The 21,753-nt window shown below is 38.9% G+C and overlaps 4 protein-coding genes and 1 non-coding gene across 6 annotated transcripts; 3 read left to right on the top strand and 2 right to left on the bottom strand.

Moving 5' to 3' along the window:
- Positions 1 to 626: 626 nt before the first annotated feature.
- Positions 627 to 5,562, top strand: rpa2 (replication protein A2). The gene is made up of 9 exons (XM_054621017.1): positions 627 to 770; positions 954 to 1,048; positions 1,247 to 1,348; positions 2,058 to 2,171; positions 2,630 to 2,704; positions 2,988 to 3,104; positions 3,805 to 3,933; positions 4,654 to 4,748; positions 5,029 to 5,562. Exons 1-9 carry the CDS (start codon positions 758 to 760, stop codon positions 5,114 to 5,116), a joined length of 828 nt encoding a protein of 275 aa, XP_054476992.1. The 5' UTR covers positions 627 to 757; the 3' UTR covers positions 5,117 to 5,562.
- A 247-nt stretch (positions 5,563 to 5,809) lies between these two features.
- themis2 (thymocyte selection associated family member 2) lies at positions 5,810 to 11,066 on the bottom strand. Its single transcript, XM_054621730.1, has 6 exons — positions 10,951 to 11,066; positions 10,417 to 10,557; positions 9,909 to 10,334; positions 8,065 to 9,281; positions 7,663 to 7,780; positions 5,810 to 7,204 (listed from the first exon to the last, which is right to left on the bottom strand). Exons 1-6 carry the CDS (start codon positions 11,051 to 11,053, stop codon positions 7,095 to 7,097), a joined length of 2,115 nt encoding a protein of 704 aa, XP_054477705.1. The 5' UTR covers positions 11,054 to 11,066; the 3' UTR covers positions 5,810 to 7,094.
- A 1,031-nt stretch (positions 11,067 to 12,097) lies between these two features.
- On the top strand, positions 12,098 to 16,366 carry ppp1r8b (protein phosphatase 1, regulatory subunit 8b). 2 transcript variants are annotated; one of them, XM_054622025.1, is made up of 7 exons: positions 12,098 to 12,180; positions 12,688 to 12,748; positions 13,055 to 13,208; positions 13,725 to 13,942; positions 14,340 to 14,484; positions 15,329 to 15,393; positions 15,594 to 16,366. In XM_054622025.1, exons 1-7 carry the CDS (start codon positions 12,128 to 12,130, stop codon positions 15,945 to 15,947), a joined length of 1,050 nt encoding a protein of 349 aa, XP_054478000.1. In that variant the 5' UTR covers positions 12,098 to 12,127; the 3' UTR covers positions 15,948 to 16,366. The 2 variants fall into 2 exon arrangements, with proteins under 2 accessions (XP_054478000.1, XP_054478001.1); XM_054622026.1 differs by lacking the exon at positions 12,098 to 12,180 and adding an exon at positions 12,379 to 12,420.
- Positions 12,816 to 12,983, top strand: LOC129110354 (small Cajal body-specific RNA 1). Its single transcript, XR_008532218.1, has one exon. It is a non-coding gene; the product is annotated as a small Cajal body-specific RNA 1 (non-coding RNA).
- Positions 16,367 to 16,459: 93 nt separating the features above from the next.
- On the bottom strand, positions 16,460 to 20,262 carry LOC129109879 (cytochrome P450 4A12; the record flags this gene model as incomplete). Its single annotated transcript, XM_054622027.1, is given in 5 exon segments — positions 16,460 to 18,523; positions 18,996 to 19,078; positions 19,433 to 19,497; positions 19,826 to 19,959; positions 20,072 to 20,262. Coding segments are annotated over 5 exon segments (651 nt in total), but the record flags the coding sequence as incomplete, so codon positions are not given.
- Between the last annotated feature and the right edge of the window lie 1,491 nt (positions 20,263 to 21,753).

The following is a 21,753-nucleotide window of genomic DNA, read 5'->3' as shown; positions in this document are numbered from 1 at the left end:
TATTTCATAAAATGTTGTGATTTCATAAAATGAGACAAGTCTTCCAGCAGAACAATTCTTCAGGTGGGTATGCTGCCTTCGGGTGATGCTCGTACTTCCCTGAGATGTGGTTGCAACTGTAGATAATATATTTATTTGAAATGGTCACAAGAAGCAACATTTAAAATGCAAACATAATATCAAGACATTGCAAAGAATTAAATAAATTTGAAAAGCTTGATGAAATAATTATTTTATATTTTATTTCCTAACTGATACATGTATAACGACTGTTAACATAGCAATTGCCAAGGATGAAGCGATCACTCTAAGTAGTAAAAGCAATATGTCCAACAGGACCTGAAGGCAGCACAGCCTTGGATCGGCATGGTACATTTTTAAAACCCAGAGTTTTGCCTTTAAGGCACACCTTTCTTCAGGGCTGTTTACCGCTCCAACAAGCCATATCAGCCGACAATTTCAATTCGAGGCTAAATTTATGGTAAGGGAAATTGTTGAGGGTTAGTGCAAACACAACGACAGTATTTGTGCAAACAACCCGGAGGAACAACTGCCTGACAACCCTAAATCAGGGCTAGAAACATCCAGATTGACAATCGTGGGTTCCCGGGACTTTTGCTACGCGCATGCGCTGTATATTGAGTTTTGCGCGCGGGACCACAAGGAAGTCTCAGAACAGTGTGTGTCTGCTGTACCTGCTCCACAGTGTTAATAACATTCACATCTGACTCTATTAGCAAAATAACAAGGGACCAGAATGTGGAACCAGGGTGAGTTTACTGACCCCACTGTTGTGTTCATATAAAGGGTCATGTGGGCTTGTTAGCTTGACTAACAGATATTAGCCTACTTGCTTCTTTGTTGTCGTGTCTTTAAAAGGTTGGTGAATTTTTTTTATGAGGAGAACACACGGCCATTTAGTTCAGCTGTCTCTGCCCTATTTTGTTTCCCAGGAGGATATAATGATTCCAGCACTGGTGGAGGCTACACTCAGTCTCCAGGGGGCTTTGCATCACCTGCTGCATCCCAGGGAGGAGAGAAGAAAGGGGTTTGTAGTCTGACGTTACAATACAGACAAACACATTGTGCAGAGCATGAATCAAAGCAACATCCCTGCACATTCATATCTTGAACAGACTAGGTTCATCAGCCAATCAAAAGCTTTGCCACACTTTTTCCTTTTTCCCACATTTGTGTACACATCATCTTTCTGTGCACTGATGGAAACACTGATTGGTTTTTGCAGAGAACCCGTGCCTCGCAGATAATCCCCTGCACAGTGTCTCAACTGATGTCGGCCTCCCAGGCTGACGAGGCCTTCAAAGTAGGAGAGGTGGAAGTTGCCCAGGTAAGCTGAAGCAAAGCAGAGACTGCACAGGAGGGTTCAGAACACGTCAACGACTGTTACACCAACCAGTTTCTAAAGATGCAGGTGCATTAGGGTTGAAATTAATTAGTTTCACAATGATTAGATAATCATCCCTCTTCTGTTGTTTAACTCATTTGCTTCTAATGGCGGGCATGAAAGAATAAAATGTAGGAAAGATCTGTTAGGTGTCTTTCAATTTCCTTTTTTGTCCAAACAACAGTCCAAAGCTCAAAGATATTCAATATACAATGGTAAAAAAAAAAGCAGAAACAATTTGTTAAATAATTAGAGAGTCGAGCGACACACCATGTATCTGCATGGTGGGGGGGGGGTTGGTGTGCTAGAAAAAACAAGCCAATTCAATACATAATCTTGTACTCTATGAAAATAAAATTGCCATTTTTCTCTTTTTTTTTGACATTTTATAGAGAACAATGATCAATCAAGAAAATAATCATCTGATCAACCTATAATGAATACATTTGTTAGTAGCATCCCTAGTCGTCGGATTAGTTATCAACTACTTGTCTCAGCATTCCAATGGACATAACCTGTAGGCACTTTTGTGGATTGAAATTTTATGCCGAATAATGTTCAATAATCATACATTCTCAAAATTTGATTGAACTTGTGGCAAGTTACTGTTTGGATCTCACTGTTGGATAACAGTTAATGTTCTGTGTTATAGGTTACCATCGTGGGTATCATCAGGAGCACAGACAAATCCATGACCAACATACAGTACAAAGTCGACGACATGACCGGTGCTCCCATGGATGTGAAGCAGTGGGTGGACACAGAGGTCAGTGACGGGGCTTTTATCCTTGCACAAACAATTTAAACAATGCTGTTTGTCTGTTTAAATATAAAACACTTGGGTTTCCTGTTCAACTGAGATTCTTTGCACAATTAAAGATAACTGGTTTATTTTTGGATGTGAGATCACACATTTTATTGTGTGAGTGGTAGTTAACAAGAGTACACACATCAAAGTTTATGAGGTCACATTTGGATAATGTGTACTATATACATAACACATACAAAAACATCAAATGAGTGGATCAAGCAATGATGGAGACAATTATACCAGCATCAATTTAAGAATGTAAAATCAAGACCCAGACCAAAAAATCCCACACATTATGTCACAAGTAAACAGTAAAAACTGAACATTGTTATATTTCCATGTTCAGAAACGGAACCATATCTTTGTTTGGTAAACTACTCAAATCAATAACACTGTTGTTTTGGTATGTCTAGGACCCCAGTGTGGACAGCACTGTCCTGCCTCCAGGCACATATGTCAAAGTCTCTGGCAATCTGCGCTCCTTTCAGGTGAGTTTACTGTTTTAAAATCCTCTCCCAGAATCAAACAGGAACCATAGCTCTGTGATCTCGTGTGAAGCAATGTCAACATGTGACATTTAGTAGGAAAACTTGTTTCATGAGCAGTTATACTTTTGTGATATTGTTCTGATTTCTACAATAGCAGTTCCTCTATGAATTTGGCTGTTTATAAATTGACTGAGCGTGTGAATAATATGAAAATGGTTTCCTGCGTTGCTGCTATGACACAAGGGTATATTCTGTTTTATTAAAAATTCCAAACCTTTCTCAGAACCACAGATCTGTCGTGGCATTTGGAGTCAGGTCCCTGGAGGACATGAATGAAATAACCTCGCATATGCTGGAGGTTGTTCAAGCTCACCTGGCGCTCAGCAAACCTCAAACCATGGTGAGATATTTTAAGCATAAACCCAAGCGTCCTTTATTTTTGTTTTCAAACGCAAAGGGCGGCTGTGGCGTAGTGGAGAGCAAGGTAGTTCTCCAATCAGAGGATCGGTGGTTCGATACCCGGCTTCGGCAGTCGATGTGTCCTTGGGCAAGACACTTAACCCCAAGTTGCTCCCGAAGGCTTGCCATCGGTGTGGACTGGATGTTGCATGAATGTTAGTTAGAGTCTGATGGTGGCACCTTGCATGGTAGCCTGTCATCAGTGTGTGAATGGGTGAATGATATGTAATATACTACTGATTGTAAGTCGCTTTGGATAAAATGACTGTAATGTAATGTAATGTAATGCAAAGTAAGGAAGTCAGTTTAGCTATCAGTCTATAATGCCTAGTTTAAGTTAGTATTGAGATCTGAAATCTGCTGACTTTGAACATGCCATAACTATAAAGATACTGATGAGCTGGCCAAAACCCATAAATAGGAAGCAGAAAGCACTAACATGGTGTTTTGTTGAGTAAACAGTATATGGTTCCAGCATGTACCAACACTGTTGTTATGTAATACTTGGCTTTTCTCAGCCTTTGGCCCATGAGTGGAATTTGCTTATTTCACAGTATTTATCTTCCATCTGTCTTTGGGTATGTTCTTTGTGTTATTACCAAGAAATTGTTTTCACAATTTTTGTTTGGTTTCTCTTTCAGTTGAGTGCTGGCGGAGGAATGAGCAGTGATGTCACGCCTATTTCACGACCGGCCATGGAAAGCAGGGGAGGGAGCTATGCAGGCGCTAGCGACATGGGCAACAATGGGTTAAGCGCAAACCAGAATCAGGTGGGCCTAAATTATGTTATAAAGTTAAGATTTTAGGAATACACTACTTTTTTAATTTAATGAATGATTTTGACTGTTACTGCTAATTTATGGACTTTGGAGTTGGCAATTAAACAGATTTTAAAAAACTTTTCAACCAGTGCAAAAAAAGGCATACAATTTCAACCTCTGAAACTTTAATGAGTTACAAGTTAGACTTGTATTTAGCTTTGTGATCAATAAGTCATTATCAAAAAATACCAAGGCACACTGCTTTGCAAAAATAAAAATAAAGCCTTTGGTAGCCTCTTTTTATTAAGATTATAAATTAAAATATATTGCCACTAAGCCCATTTTCTAAGGTCCTTTTAATTTTTCTAGGCAGTTTGCCTTGAAATGTTTTGACATTTACTTATTTTTAAATATAAACATTACAATGTGAACAGTAATATGCTGCTGTTATGATCAACATAAGCCAGTCTCTAATTACAAATTAATATGGACAAAAAGAGTAACTAGATATGAAAAATCTTCATGTTTTTATGGTCTTTCACATATGCACAGAGAAAGAAGTTGCATCACTCAATGCTCAGTGTCTCATACTTCCTTTCCATTCTTCTTATAGCACAGAATTACATGAAAATAGCTTACTAAGAAAAATAAGTAGTAAGGAAGTAAAGAATGTATGTGAAATATGATGCTGTGTGCATGTTTTTAATATGTCATTGTTTATCCCACAAGGTGCTGAGTTTGATAAGAGGCTGCCCAGACCCACAGGGCATCAGCATTCAGGACCTGAAGCAGAGACTAAGTGTCATGAGTATGGCTGTCATAAAGTAAGCAAAGTGCCGCTCTACAGTTGTAAAGGGATAACCTGTAAAATAATATTTACATTATGTTTAGTGTTGTTTTTTTTTTAATTTGGACAGTAAAGTCAGTTTCTATATTGCAACCAATAACGACTTCTCCCTATGATGAAAATCAGAGCATATTTAATGATATTATCGGCTGACTTTTGTTGAGATGGCTCCTTGACAGCTAATTCATGATTTGCACTGTGCTTATATAAAAAGCGCTTCAAAATATTCTTAATATCTCCCTTTTGTGCTTGAACAGGCAAGCAGTGGAATTCCTAAGCAACGAGGGTCACATCTTCTCTACCATCGACGAAGATCACTACAAATCAACAGACAACGATGATTAGACTCCTTCATGTTTTGGCACCAGTTATTTGAGTTTCAGTCTGATACTAGTCAATATTATATTGAGTTATAATGTTATAACTCAAATCTATCAACTAAATTACATCCTCTCTGCCCTGAGTGACTCCCTGAGAATCCTTCTCTGTTAAGGTTCTGTGGTTGATGGTAGTTTAAGGAACATGTGGTTTAGGTTTGATGAGACCTTTTTCTGCGTACACATCCTGTCATTCTGAGGTTGTTTTCGCTATTTTGCAAGTCCCAAAGGTGTTGCTGTTGAAGAAGCCGTTGTTGGCAGTTAATATTGTTATTCTGTATTTCGCAACTCCATTGTAAAGCATTTTGTAATTTTAAATATTTAGAAACGTCAGTACTCACTATATTTTTTCACTATGTAACTTTACTTTTGCCGAAATTAAAAGATTATCCAAAATACAGTCGGGTCGTCTACCAGGAACTCTTTTGTTTCATAATTTAAACATTCACTTTTTGAATTATATTTTCTAACTTACTAATATAGTCTTTACAGTGGGTTTAGAAATTAGTTAAGAATTTTCCATTTCCACATTTTGTTGTACTTAACCTTAACTTGAGACAATCACAACCCCCGTTTCCCATGACGAACAAGAAACTTCTGCAAATTTATTTAGATATAAATATATATATATTTAATTTACATGTGTAAAATAGCTGTGCCACCACAAAGTGAGTTTTGCATCCTGTATCTTAGGGTCACACTTCAGATGTTTGCCTTGATTTAAGTCCACCTGTGGCAGATTCAGTTTGAGCAGGATTCAGAAATGTACAACAACACATCTGTCAACCAGGTTGCACTGGTTCACAGCTTTGAATCAAATTTAAATAAACCACATAGGCATTAGTTGATTAGGAAGCCACTTTATTAGTGATGCTAAATGTCATAAATACAATATAAAACCAAAATCTACAGTACGTTTGTAATTTAAATAAATGGTTCCAACCTTTAAAGAAATGGCGATGGTTCATAATGAATGCAAAACGAACTTGTTATTTTGATCTTTCTAGGCAGTGAGTCAAAACCATCATTTCAATGGGATAAATAAGTCAATACAGGATTTGATACTTTGTGTGGCATCTTTTTGTATTCTCGTATGTTAAGTTTGCTGGTAGAGCTTCTGCTATTGTACTAACACATAGCCATGCGTGTGAGAAACTTACTTAATTAAGACTCGTGCCTCCCAGACTGGTTATAGCCTTTCCTGTTTAAAGTTTGTATGCATACGCTGATACTATATGAGGTTGCTATATCCATCAAATGCCTATTCTATAAAATGTAACACCTCTGTAAAGCTTATAAATATGCATTATTCTGTGGTAACAAGGCAATGATTCAACTCTGGTCATTTTCAAGGCTGTTTGTGGTGTTGTGATTAGACTGTACTTATACTGGAATGTGTTGCTGACGTTCCAGGATGGACTATATACAAAAACTGCAAAAGAAATTGCACAGTATAATGGTAATTTATGCAAAACTACAAGCTTTGCCGACACAAAAAAATATATAAAAACATTACCATATGGTTAGAACCAAGATTTGGTGACAAGTTTGAACAAAACGTACACATGTACTTTTATGTGTACCTTTTTCACATTTCTACAAATACTATCACATTAAATACCACAAATGGTAGTATTTGTTCAATTACAGTTTGTGATACAGCGTCAGGATGAAGTGATAAAGAATTTCAACAGGAAATATTCCTGTAGAGTTTGAAAATTAAATTAAATCCCAATGAGTTTCAACAATATCTAGGAATTCATGGACAGGTTTCTTTGTTGGACTGTAAAGTCTCACACATTTAAATATATACCACATTGCTACAATACAACAGAGTTATTCAAGATAAGAGAGATTACAAACAGCAATAAGACAATCTACCTAGTCATTCTTAATTTCTGCCACTACTGTATATGGGATATTTTTCTGCTGCGGTTTTACAAACTTTAGTAATGCATGGCATTCTCTTGTGCTTTCTTCACTACCATTGTGAAAGTGTCATCCACAATTTCATAGTCATGGTCGCTGTCCTCATCTTCAGATTCACACAATTGCACTGAAGAAGAAGGGGAACAGGTAATCAATCAGTAATATTGAATATTTTAAGTTCTTAGTATTTTATCTCACAAACAGCATGAGGGTGCATTAAAAAGCCTGGTATAGCTTCTGTCATAGAGCTCTATTGTTGTCCATAAATATAAATTAAAAAAACCAATGTTTTTCTACTTCATTTCTCCTACATGAACACTTTAGTGATTTAGCATCAACCCTATAAATACCTATTATCAAATGTGTATCAATCTGTATCTGACAGTAGTCCCGAACAAACGCATCATGGAGTAACATTAATTACAAACTACAGCGTCCCTATGTATTAATTAGTAAATTAGCATTTTTTTTTATTGTAAGTATTGTTGGTTTTGGTCTTAATAAAAATTATACAATAATGTCAGAATTATCCTTTAAGTGTTGCCAGTATGACTGGAATCTATCGGATAAAAATGTGATCTTCACCTTTTTTAATCGACTCCTCCCTTTCCACATACGTGTTTGGCAGAGCCTTGCCTGTTGTCATTTCAGCCACTGAGTGCTTTCGGGGTACAACGGGTGGAGGTTCATCACCCAAAATAGCCTGCACGACAAGAGGAAGTCAGAAAACATTAAACTTTATTATACGCACTACTTCTTAACCACAGCAAAAAGTGGAAGCATCATGTATTTGCATTGCCTCTCATTTCCCACCGGTTTGAGATTTCCTGAAAGTCACATTGTGAGAAATTGTTTTGTCTGATATAGAAGTAGCGCTGGTGTTTTTACACAGTAACATAAGACAAGTGACATGGTGAACAAAACGACGACCGCAATAGATTCTAAATAGTTTGCTGCAATGTCATATGTATGAAAAGCCATACTTACTGGTGGAGGTGGAGCTGGGGGCCTTCTTTTCTTATGTAAAGTCAAATCGGCCAACTCCTTGGTCGGGGCGCTTTTCTCTGGTCTGGGCTTGGACTTGACTCCCTTGGATGTTTTCTTTGTTGATTTTTTGCAAGACTTTGAAGATGACAGATTACGCTTTGGTGGTCGAGGTGGAGGAGCTTCATCGGAGTTCCCCTGTTTGCGAAATTCATAAAAGAAGGTGTCTGTCACCTCAGTAACCCGATCCACATGGCACTTGGGTGGATCACCGCTGGGCCATGGCAGGGCGTCCTTGGTAAAACACACGGACATAGAGAGCCACTGGGTTGGGATCTCGAAACAGTGGTCTGGCCTGTGCAGAAAGCTTGCCTGGATGGTGGGCTCTATCATGGCCCCCTCTATTCTGAGACATGAAAACCCAACCAGTGGATCAGTCTCGAGTTCGGTGTCCCGGCTCACCACTTTCACATCCAGCGGCAAACTAAACTCCTTACCCAAGTCTTTGATTCGGTACTTCTTGTTATCAGCTATTACCTCCACAAAGTGACCCTGCATGTACAGAGGCAGAATAATCTCCTCTCTCTCATCCTTCTGCTTGACCGCCTCTTTATCATCATCATCATCATCGTCATCATCATCATCATCTGGCTCTTGGAGACGCTGACACAAAAGAGCCTCGACGGACTGTTTCTGTCCCTTGCTGCTTTCACAAGGCAACTCCATCCTTTCGCAGCGAAGAACCTCCAGTTGTTCGCCCACACCGAGGGCAGGCAGGCCTTCCTCCTCATATTCCTCACAGCTCTTTGTTACACTCACCTTCAGACCCGGTGCCTGGGTTGAAGCGACATACAGCTCGTACACTGAATTAAACTCCCTTGGCCGCCTCCGAAATCGTCCACCATATTGCTGAGATACCAGGAAGTACTGCTGTGTCTTTCGGCTTTTCAGGCTGGATAGTACAATCATGGCAGAGGTTCCTATCTTGTGGAAAATCAGGTGTCTGTTCTTGCTTAGTTCTGGCAGCCAGCTGCACTTGAACAGAGAGCGGGTCTCTGGGCCCTCCAATATCTCTACTACTGAAGGGAAGGATTCATCCGGCTGGGAAAAGACCTCCGGCAGATTGAGCGGGGTCACAAAATTCACATCGTCGCTGATCTCGGTGACATCGAACACATCCACCTCTAAGCTGGACGGAAACTTCAAGATGTTTTTCCTCACTGTACAAACATTTTTGGAGAAATTATGTTAGGAAATGTAATAGAGGCACTTGATGAAGTACAGTGTGCTTCCTCAGTGACGGAAGATATATTCAGAGCATTTACTATAAGCAAAAGTACTGATGATACTGATTAATGAGATCATCATTGGGATTTTAGGATCTTACCCTCCACATAACAGCTTACTATAAACTGGGAGATAAATGTAGTGGTAAATGTGCAATATTTGCCTCTCAAGTAGTGAGGTATAAATCAGCATTGTGATTGCCCCACAATGAGAAAAGAAGAACAATTATAATACAAATAATGATTATCATAATCAAAGGCATAAGGATATTAACGCTATTTAAAAAAAAAAAAAATATATATATATATATATTTTTTTTTTTGTTGAAAAAGTAGAAGTGAAAGAGAAAAAGGAAGGGGCAGATATGCCGTCACCTTAACGACATATGAATAAACAAACAACAACTTAAGAAATGGGTGTGGGTAAGGGTTAATTTACACACCAAAAATGTTAATAAATTTGAATCAGATAAATAATGTGAAAATAATAACCATTATGTTTGCAAGATGCAGGTTACTTTAACTCTTTTCAAATAAAAATTGAAGATAAGTTATTCTCACTGCTCATGATGGCCTGGATCTGGTATATTGGGCTGAGGACAAGGGCCCGTTCACACTTGGTGGTGTTGATGAAGCGGAACTTTCGACTGCGCAGGCAGGGCGACGACATGATCTCCTGCAGAGTGAAGCGCTCCTCGCTTTCACACTCCTTGAACTCCCCTTGGGAAGAAATTGGGATAGACACTTCTGCAGAGGCCTCTTGTTGTCCCCGAACATGGCAGCGCACTTGATCCTCCCTGCCTTCATGCCGCTCGATGGAGAGCACCGTCAAAACTCTATCGGCTCCCAGTGTGAAATTTCCAACGGTTATCTTGGAGAGGCTGGTGAAGGTGAAGGGAAGGCAGGATTCCAGTTCCACAGGTCTCAGGCTCACCATCTCCTCGAGTGAACTGTATGGCATGTCTTCTGGAACAACCTTGAACAGACCTGAGAAACAGCACCAAGCGTCAGTGGGCAGCTATGAAACAAAACTAGCCGTTCTCACAGGAATCTTAGTCTAAAGACTTACCTTTGTGGTTGATAGGCAACTCAAACTTCTCATTGTTGCTGATGTCTTCACAGCAAACTGATAGGAGTTCAATGCCAATGACCTTTATTAGATCTCCAGTAGAAAAGCACACTTCACTCCCAGAGAGTTCATATATAGACCCTGAAATAGAGATTGAGAGTTTGACCAAAGAAGGAACTAAATAACAAAATCAGTAATGAGCAGATACATCAGATATAAATAACATTCTTTCTTGACTCAATCCTATTCTAATATGAAATATTTCTAATTACCAATCATGAGTAAAAAAAAACTTTCAATTTAAACAAATGCTCACAGTCTTATTTGGCAACAATAACGTCTGATTTGGGGTTGATAAAAGTAGTAAACTTGCATAATATATTGATATTAATGTATGCAATAGATATAAACTATCACAAAACAGAAATCCACACAGGTTACGATCTGTACCATTCTAATCTCTTCAGATAATCTCTAATCTCTATTGTCCTCATCTGCCCTCAAAGTTTCAGTTCACAATGAACAAATGCCTACCTTGGAAATACACTCCAGAGCAAACTTGCAGAATTCTTGGCAGACAAGAGTTGTCCAACGAAGCAATCAATTCTTGAAGTGGCAAAGCAGTCGAGTCTGCCATCACTGTTGCCTCGGTGCGCTTCGATCGAAAATGAAGGCAGACAGCAAATGTCATGTGAAGCATACAAGGAGGTTGCTGTCTCAGTCAAAAACCACAAATGTGAATGAGGAAGTTACAGGAGCTGTTTGCACAATGCTTGCATTCACAGATGGAGGACAAGTGATACTACCTATCCCTTGTTAGGTTGTGGAAGGAGATGTCTGAGTTATTATTCTGTTATCTATTTGATTCCATTTTAAAGCCTTGATTTGCTATAATCTGAAGCAAATAGGCACTCTAGGTTAAATACCTTTATAAGGAAATGTGGCATGTTTTGTGTACGTGTTATTGCATGTGTGTGTGTGTGTTTGTGTGTGTGTAATTAATTAATAAAATTGTTTTTGAATATGAAGATTAACAACTTCCCCAAACACAAAGTTCTGTTAAACAGCCCTTACGCTTAAAACACAACAATAATAGTTGATATTTGAAAGGAAGGCCTAACATATTTATCCCAGCCAGAAAAGGGGTTCCCTGAGCTTGTAAGGAGCTGTACCACACTTCTTTCCAAGTACATCCTTCCTGTGCCCTTCAAAGTGTGCCATGACACATGACACGTCCTTCACGCAGGGAATTTACCCCTCAAACTACTTAAGCCGCATGTAGTTGAACAAACACAACACCCTCACTTCCTGTTGAACAAACTTGGCATCCTCCAACCTCTGTGACGTGACAAGGCAGACCCTCAACCTCAAACCATTATATCTCCACGACAACAGGATTCAGACACATTTCCAAAAATACATTTTACTGCAGCATACATATTTTAAATCAGAAACCTGGGCTCTGACAACCCCTGCTGGTTTTTGAGGGAACTCAAAGTCATTCTTGTTAAATTTCATTTCCCTCACTTGTTCTTAGCAGTTATAATTTTACCCAATTTCAGTCTAAATTGTGTGCTCATAATATATTTAAATACATCAATTTGGTGTTTTCATTGGGATGCAATGTGTCAGAATAGAAATACAACAACTCCCAGTTACCCTGAGTGACGTTTACCCAGCATGCACTTCGGCCATGAGAAGATGAGGCAAGATGGCGACTAAAATAAGCAAAGAAAGTGCACCTCCTTTTGATTGTCCAACATGGTGAGGAAATCCACATGCTGCAGTTGTAGATGGCTCTTTGCAATGCAATACCACATGCAAATAACCAAAGCAGCGCTTGTTCATTCATATAATCGACATCTGACTCAGAGATAAGCTCATAGTAACTGCTGCTAGCGTTAGCAAGCTAGCAGGCTACCTCGTCAACGTTGGTTTTCATTTACAAATGGCGTTTGGCTTTTTTTAGTCGTTTTTGCAAGAGGATGTGTCATATGTTTGATTGTGAGGATGTGTGTTATGAGCAGGAGGGGTTTAGTGGTATACATGGGGCTTTTTCCGCATGCATTTGCCTTAGTTTTGGTCTTTTAACAGCATTGCAATAGATAACCAGCGCTAACGTGACGTTCAGGTCCACCTCGTTTATCACGAATGCAACGCTACGCATGTCAAGAGAGACAATTGATTTAGTGTATCGAGCAACTTTGCACAAATGCCCTGTTTGTAGGCTTTGCAGATGTTTTAAAATGTTCACCATTTGTTGTCTTTCAGGGCAGGCAAGCCGCCTCAGGGGCTCCATCTAGACGTGATGAAGGGAGACAAACTGATGGAGGTAACCATCAGCTGTAATGAGTTAATGCATGTATATAGATACTATGAATGGGATGTACATGATGTGAACGCACCAGATACGAGCCTGACAGCCCACTCTGTCCCACGTGTGTTTTGCACACTGGGATGTTCTTTGGCTGCCTGGCTTCAAACGGTGCAAGAGCAGAATAAGCCCTGACATTTAAGCTTTTCAGTGGGGAAGCAATACTGTAAAGTTATGGCTCAGAGGCACAAAGAAGTGTTGCATACCTGTTGACCAGTTGTTGTTTGAAGGACCTTGATTCACCGAAACTGTGCTCTCCCGTAGAAACTGATCATAGATGAAAAGAAGTACTACTTGTTCGGAAGGAACCCGGACTGGTGTGACTTCACCATCGACCATCAGTCATGCTCACGTGTGCACGCTGCCCTGGTCTACCACAAACACCTGAAAAGGCTCTTTCTCATAGACCTCAACAGCAGTAAGAAATCATTCACAATCACACTTGTATACTCATGTTTTATTTAGAACCGGTGTCTGGAAAGGTCAGACATAAATATGCTAAATGCTGAATGATTAACCTTCAAACAATCCTTTTACTGGTCAGGACATTCACAATAGTGCTAACTGTTAGACAGTAAATTCATTTTTCAACTATTTTGATAATAGATTAATAGTTTAGTTATTTTCAACATCATCTACTTTCTAAATGTTACGTTTTCCAGCTTTGTTGTGCTTTATCCATGTAAATGTAATATAGTTTTTGTTTTGGACTGTTGGTGGAACTAAAATAAGCAATTTGAATATTTCCCTTTTGGCTTTGAGATTCTTTTTAATTTCTTAATTGTTTTTGGAGATTTTATACACAAAGCAACGGGCAATTGCCATGAGGACTGAATCATATTTGATTCATCTCCACGTTAATGTAACATTTGAAAACTATGAATTATCCGTCTTAACATTTTCAAACCACTTCATTTGATTTTCACCATTGTAGCCCACGGTACTTTCCTGGGACACATTCGCCTGGAGGCACACAAGCCTCAGCAAGTACCCATAGACTCTACAATATCTTTTGGGGCCTCAACAAGAACATATACCATCAGAGAGAAACCCCAGACCCAAGGCACAGCCGGCACAGGAGACAGTAAGACGGGAGAGGATGAGGAGTTAAAAGGACTGCTTGGGCTTCCAGAGGAAGAGACAGAGCTGGAGGTACATTAAGTTTCTCGATTAAAAACAATATACTCATGCTCTAAAATATAAATTACAAAAAGAGTAAGAAAATGGCTTCATGTTGTCTCTTAATTATCACATTTTTGTACATCTTTATAAAGTGTAACATTCTGTGTTTTTGTTTAAATCCTCACTGATCCTAGATTGTAGTAGTTTTAACGCAAAATGCACTTTCCATAAGTGAAATTGAACATAACATTGACAAAGATCTAATGATAATACAACCTGTTTATGCCTATAGTATATGCTATAGGCCTACAATGTATTTTTTCCTTAGTTTTATGACGCCACTTGTTATTATCTTGCTCAGGCTGTGACACTGCTGTCTTGTAAAGTAGTAGTATATTGATATCAATGCCTGTCTGCATCCCGACAGAACCTGACAGAGTTCAACACAGCTCACAACAAGCGAATCTCCCTACTGACAATTGAGGAGGGTAATCTAGAAATCCAGAGGCCTAAGAGGAAGCGGAGGAACTCCAGGGTTACTTTCAATGAGGACGACTCCATCATTAACCCAGGTATGGATCAAAGTTAAGGCTGTATTGAAGTAAACACAAAGAAACCCTCGTACCTTGAATAACTTTGTGTTTCAACAGCTCTGTTGTTTGTTTACTGATGATGACAAATCAAACAATTTTTGGTTCATTGCTAGCATTTTGTATATTCCTTTTCTTGTGTGGAGGTTTTACAGCATGTAACTGAAAAGGAAGTTTAAAGGATTTTAGTTTTGACCTTAGCCAAGACGTTTACAGACATTAAACATATTCCAAGTGCTATTGAAAGAGCATTTCTAATGCTTCCCAATTACTCGCAACAGTGCAAACTCCATCAAAACTCCAGCAGACAGAGCTAACAGTATTTAGCTGAGAGGGAACCGGAGGGTGGGAGCGACACTTCCGCGACGACGCTGTTGGTCGGGACGGAGTTATCAGCTGTAAAAAAACATATGAACACAGTGCAGAACAGCAGCCGTGAGCTAGCTATGGGGGGCGTACTCGTGCAAAAACCTTCACTAAAAGCCTGCGCTGCTGGCCCGCTTATGTCACCAATTCAAGACGAAGCTTAAATTATAACAACCACAGAGGGGCAGCGACTTCATTCTCTGCTCAGATAGACATTACTCCACTATATCTTTACATAGCAAATAGTTGTTTGTTGCTATATTAATGCTCTGAATATCAAATTAAGCACCACAAAGTAATTTGTTTAGGGGCCTCCCATCATGCTGTAAATAAACAACCAAACTATGTCGGTATGTATGATAAAGCTCTGTGATAAGATATGTGCATGTCTACTTTTCTTTTTAAGAGAAGAAAAACATTCATAGATACATTTTAACACTTGTATTTTAAATACTTACAGAGGATATAGACCCTTCGGTGGGACGGTTTAGAAACATGGTGCAGACTGCTGTCATCCCCATCAAGGTAAGCTTTGTTTATTTCAAATTTCACACAGCACATTACCAGTGCCATTGAAGCAAAAAGTAGTTTCAACCAAAAGTAGTGTGCTCATTTAGTGTTGTGTAACACTTTGATCATTTACTATGGGTTAGGCATATGACCTGCAAAAGTTGTAATGTATGACTTGTATAACTGGTGATAACACACTGTCATCTCTGCTGCAGAAACGCAGATCAGAGGGTCACAACACTCTCGGTCTCGATGACCTGACATCAAAGCGCATCCACAGCTACAACTTGGGTGGTGGTCTCTACGGGGACTTGCCTCCCACCAGTCACGAGAACCAGCCCACGGGAGCTCCAGGAAGTGCTTCTATGCAGGGAGGGCTTCCGCTGCCCTTCCCCAACCCAGCGCCAGAGGTGGACCTGGCCCCAGAGGCTCACCAGCCCCCTGTCACACTCAACCCCACCCCTGTCACAGCCCCCTACCTACCAGAGACACACAACGAGCCACGCAAAAAGAAGTATGCCAAAGAAGCTTGGCCGGGAAAGAAACCCACCCCTTCACTACTCATCTAACAGTTCCCCAAAGCTGCTGACTCTTAGGTTACCGGCAGATACATCAGGGACTGTGACCTGGCAGAGGTGGAGTCATTCACATCTCAATCTTCTTTTTTTATTTGTCGTGTTACTCATTGTCACCACCAAAAGGCACCACACAATTTCTTTGTGGTCTGTCACAAGATATCACCAACTTTGCTATGTCAGCAGTTGATAAGTTTGGCAGGAATACAGCAGAAGCCTGTCGATTGCAAACACAGTTAACATGAATTTACAAGACTTGGCAGTTAGCATTTGAGCCTCAGAGGTGCAGTTGCCTATGTTTGTCTGTGAGTGACGAGCTATATGGATATGGTTATGTTTTGGATGTTGAGTTGTAGCTTTTTTTTTTTTTACTAATCACTTTTTCAACATTTTTTTCACTCTGTCAGTGTTTTGATAATGCTATTAAACAAATGGCAAAAAAAGTACTTTTATATCAAATATTTTACTGTGAGAAATCAGGAAAGTCAGAGAATCCAGACATGAAGTCAGTTTCTATCAAAACAGAGGGCTGCTTTTATTTTGAAAAACCTATCGATATAATGTGAAGCCTTTCCATTACATGTATTAGACCAATAGGACATCAGCTCAAGTGCTTTTGTCCAACAAGCCACTAGATGGTGACTTGTGCACAATGGTCAACGTTTTCAGTGAGGTTTAGCTGCAGACTTGCAGGTATTATTGTTTATGGCCTTTTGAACCAATGTCAACATTTCAAAATCTATATGTGGCGTCCCATGAAAGTAATGATGCAAACTTCTCGTTGCTGATTTGGATTCTTCTGCAGATAAAAGCCATTTGCCCTGTCCAAACAGTATGTTGATCACATCTGTCCTTTGGCTTTTCTCCAATATATATTGAGTTTTAAATGGTTTGTAGTATACTGTAAAGGCAAGAATTTTACAGTTTTCTATGTTGGCAGTAAATTGGACTATTAAGTAGTAAGGGAGTGTAGTTTTAAATTCAAACAGCAGCACAGTAACAAAGACCAACTGTGCTGTAGAATTTAAAAAAAACAGTATTCAAAACACAAAGGTTTGCATTTAGTATGTTTTGATGGTCATGTAGCTCGTTAATATCTTTCACTTGCAAAAAAACTACAGTGCAGTTTATACACCGACTTGAGACATAGGAACCATCTTTGCACAGTGACAAAAAAAATTCATGTCAAGTTATTCATGTCAAACTGGTGGAACATTATGTAATTGGTTGTAATTCCCAACTGTAAAGGTCCCATGAAATGGTATTCTCACTTGTTTTGGTGGTTAATATACATATTAACCTCAGGGGCCACCACGACACTTCTCGTGTTCCCTTTTTAGAGAGGATGTGGGGGAGACATAAGACAGCAAGCTATCAATGTTATTTTAAACAAAGGGTCAAGAAGTTCTAGGAAAGGAAGGTTAGGTTGAGAGAACATGCAGGAAGGATCAGAAGGCCTTAATGGTTGAAATTTCTTATTTCTACTTTGGTACAGCATTAAGTCACCACTAAAGATGAGCTGTTATATAGGAAGTTCAAGTGGCCATTTCATGGGATCTTATAAGTGACAGGTTGGAGATCAGAGGTTAACAAAAGACGAGGTGTTTCACTTTTACAAACTGTGCTGGTGACTTTTTGTCCTTGTGGATTTTGTAATCATATGACTGTAAATAAAAAATGAATTACTTTTGACTCAAAACTCTCTGCAGTGAATTCAGCTGTGATTAAATAATGTTGATTGCATCTGTATTCCCTAAAAGGTCTTCTAAAGGCACGTAATCCAATGGCCTCCAAGCAATTAAACTGGGAGGACAGACCTCCAACACTTTATTCTGGAGGTATTTATTGACCAGATACCTCGGTACCAAAGTACTTTGGAACTGTTTCAAATTAGTTAATAAGGTTAAGGTAAAGGCAAAAGTAAATCTTTACACAGAGGTAGTGAACTTTTTTTTAAGGACGGTTCATCCAAATTAAATTTGATCTGGTCCTAACAATCAACCATTACAAAAACTGACTCTCAAAATATATTATGGTGGATAGTGCATTTACAAATAAAGAAATTATTTCATACTGATTTGGTGCACAAATGTTCTGCTATAACATAGGTCTTATTCTTTTTTTTTTTCTCCACATATTAGGTGCAAAGCTATCTCTTTAAAAACTGTTCCATCCATCCATCCATTTTCCCTCTTGCTGTGAGGCGACAGTGCTAACCACTACACCACCGTGCAGCCCAAAACTGTTCCAGTGTAAGAAAATTATACTAAAATACAAACAACTTTATTTTCATCAAGTAATTTCTCCCCCAAAAAATACTTCAGTTATACTCTTCATTAATTTCCGTTAGTGATTTTATATTAAGATTTAGTAAAATATGTGAAATGAGCATTTACACTTGTGGGTCTACAGGTTTGATCTTGATGTAGATGCCATTGATTGAGCGAAGCACCAATCTAGGTATTAACTTGGGTTTCTGAGTCGGGTCCTCTAACAGATGGTATCTCTTCAGTGTCAGGGCCGTCGCCACTTTCAGCTCATTCATGGCAAAGTTCTGACCGATGCAGTTTCTGAGCGGGGAAAACAGAAACAATATGAGGAATATGATGATAAATGAAATGCTTTAAAAGGCAACATGATGAAAGGAAAGCAACATGTGAATTTAAAGTAAAAAAACAAGGGTTGTTTTATGGTAAAGGATATCAAATCAACAGTCATTAATCCATGTTCAGTCATCCAGTGCATTTTTTTCTGCTGGTAGCAAGAGTTGTTTACTTAACTCCAAATATTTGCATAAGGTGTTCACTTTTTGGGTTTGTGCATTGTTTTGAATTGTATCATTGTTCAAAGGTCACACTGACCTCTATTGTTTGCTGTAACCCCAATTTGTAACAGTTTATATTGTGTTGGTTAAAAGGGAGGCTGACAAAGGTTACACATTCACATACTGCAGACTGATGAGATAGATAAATGATTAGACAGAGAGTGGCTGCAGCCAGAGTTCATAGTTTGCCAATTATGAATGATCAGGTAAAGAAATACCTTGGCCCCGCTGAGAACGGCACGAATGAATGTGGGGACCTCCTGGAAACATTCTCCGGTAGAAAACGCAGTGGGTCAAAGACCTGTGTCGACAAAAGAGAAAAAGAAAAAAAAAATCATTAGTGTGGCATAAATCTCACGTTTGTCTTCATTTTTTACCCTGAAAATATTACGAGTTTAAGCCCACTCACACCTCTAATACAGCGAGAGAATACAGAGTGGCAGGTCTTCTGTAACCAAGTCACTGTAGAGTTTGCATTAATTGTGAACTAATTTGATTAATGTCACTTTTATGTAGAAGCAGGGTGTTGGACCACCACAGCAAAGAAGGAACCATAAGTCTACTTGTCATTGATTCGATGTACACCATGCAGTGAGTCGGCACAGGTGAGCTTCCACTTAACAAAGATTTGCTCAGGATGATAGACTTGACTTACATCAGGGTTTTCCCAGACAGCTGCATTCCTGTGAATTCCATACACGCTTGCTGCAATATTACAACCTACAAATGAGAAAAAATAAAGTGTGTTTTGGATTGTGCAGAGACTGTAAAACAAGGTGTACTAAAACAATTAGACTAGCATTTAATACATCAAAGTGTGAAACACATTTTTTTAACCTGCTACAACCATTTAAAGCATGTAGGTTAAAGGGTTAATATATGCTGTATGTTGTGCAAGGCCGATTTAGGGCCATAGGTTAAATATTGAAGACCCATGTGAGACAAAACCAATATAAGTTAATAATATATTCTTCTACTGAAGTAAACGTTATGATGTAGAGCATGCTGCCTTATCTATGTGACCTTTCCAAAAACAGTAACAACAAACCTTTTGGCAAAGTCCTTCCATCAAAAAAGGTCATGGGTTTGGTGGTGGTCCGGGATATTCCTGGTACAGGAGGGTAAAGGCGGAGGGATTCTTTAATGCACATTGTAGTGTATGGAAGTTTACTGAGATCCTCCCTTTAAAAAATACAGACACACGTTAGTTTTCAATATTCTAAACAAAAAAAGTGACAGCCTTAAGCTCACCCTTGCATTGCATACGGCAAGGTTGTCAACAATGTAAGCTTACCACGCAATGGTGTCCTTTCCATCCAGAACTTTAATGATCTCTTCCCTGCAAAGCTTCTGGTGTTCTGGGTGGCAGGCCAGAGAGTAGAGGATGAAAGACAAGCCACTGGCTGTGGTGTCATGGCCCTCAAACATGAAGGTGTCCACCTCGGCTCGTAAATCTTCATCTGACAGACCCTGCTGGTTTTCATCCTGAAGGTGTGATAATGGACAGAAAAATCAAAAAAGAATGAGAAATAAGCATGCTGCCTGTGAATGTGCCACTTCCTCTCCAAAACTGAATACTTTATATGTAAAGAACTTTTTAAAAACAATTACTGTACTTGAAACCATAATAAAAGAACAAATATAAAACAACGATGAAGGATAATGGCAGTCAGGTGAGTGCTGAGTTGTGGAAGTCCCAGAGACAGGTGACAACCGACATTTCACCAGTTCAAAGGTGAAGCACACTAGTGTTTTTGGACAGAGGAGATTTAACATCTTTTTTTTTGGAAACAGCAATGATACAGCATGTACCTGAGTTATAGTGGTGTTAGTGGTAAGTGTATTGTGTCTTATTGGGAATACTTCCAGTACAGAAAGTAGTTCATGTTTCATAAATGTACCCAACACGTCGATTGAAAGATGCATATGACCAGCTTTCTGAATGGGTTGGATTGACTTTAGGTCATGGTGTGGAAGCTATTTCTCAAGCTAAATGTTTCACCTAAGGACAAGATAACCTTTGATCTAAGAAAGTGTTATTCTGCCTCCACAGCAGCTGATATCTACAGTCAGAAAATGAAGCTGGTGGAGCACTACATGAATCATAAGGCAAGACAGACACCTGAAGCTCAGGGATGTTTAGAGCAAGCAGAAGCTTTGCGTGTCCAACATTGTCTCATTTATAAAAAATAAAATAAAAATGTCTTGACTTCAAATTCATTCATTAATAAAACCCAGGACCCCCACTGACCACCTGACTCAGACACAAACATCCCCAGGACAATTTCCCACAGTTACACAGCCCTGCACATGTTTTCTTTTCTTTATTAATATAAACTTTTTCACTTTAATTGTATCCTTGTTTTAATGTAATCTTATTTGTATATTTCTTACCATGTTTTTCTATTTTTAAATTATGTCTTGCACTGTTTGCACTTTGGCCACTGGTACAAAACGCATTTGTACCAGTGGCCATTGATTTGCTGAACATTTGGAAGCTTATGTACACTGACAGAAGCTTTTTGTGTTTCCTCTTGCACTGGGATTTTGCCACTTGCAGGTGATTATGTGCCCATAATTGTTTGTTTTTTTGTCTAACATTGATCTTTCTCCTATTTTATTATCATTCTACGTGTTTGTATGGTTTAGCCTACTATCTTAGTTGTTAGTAGTGTTTTAAACCTTGGCTGAACATCAAAATTCCCTCCAGTGACTTTCAGCTTAAAATACTCTCTGCCCTAACGAATTAATGGCTGGATATTGTTTGCTGTTTTTACGTTTGATTGCTGCTACTTTAAGGCTGTTTATGCTTTAAATATAATATCTCAATACTGTTATTCTTACTGCCTTCCAAATATTGTCTCTAAGGAGGGTGTTGTAGCAGTTGATATATATAAGGGCAGTTTACAGGTTTGTTGTTTATTACAGATTATTGAGCAAAAGTAAGAATGTTTAAATTTCTGAATTCAGTAGATG

This window comes from Anoplopoma fimbria, chromosome 20, assembly GCF_027596085.1.
Source record: "Anoplopoma fimbria isolate UVic2021 breed Golden Eagle Sablefish chromosome 20, Afim_UVic_2022, whole genome shotgun sequence".
Taxonomy (NCBI): domain Eukaryota; kingdom Metazoa; phylum Chordata; class Actinopteri; order Perciformes; family Anoplopomatidae; genus Anoplopoma; species Anoplopoma fimbria.
The sequence above is the reverse complement of the archived record's forward strand: the minus strand, read 5'-3'. Positions and strand labels throughout refer to the sequence as shown.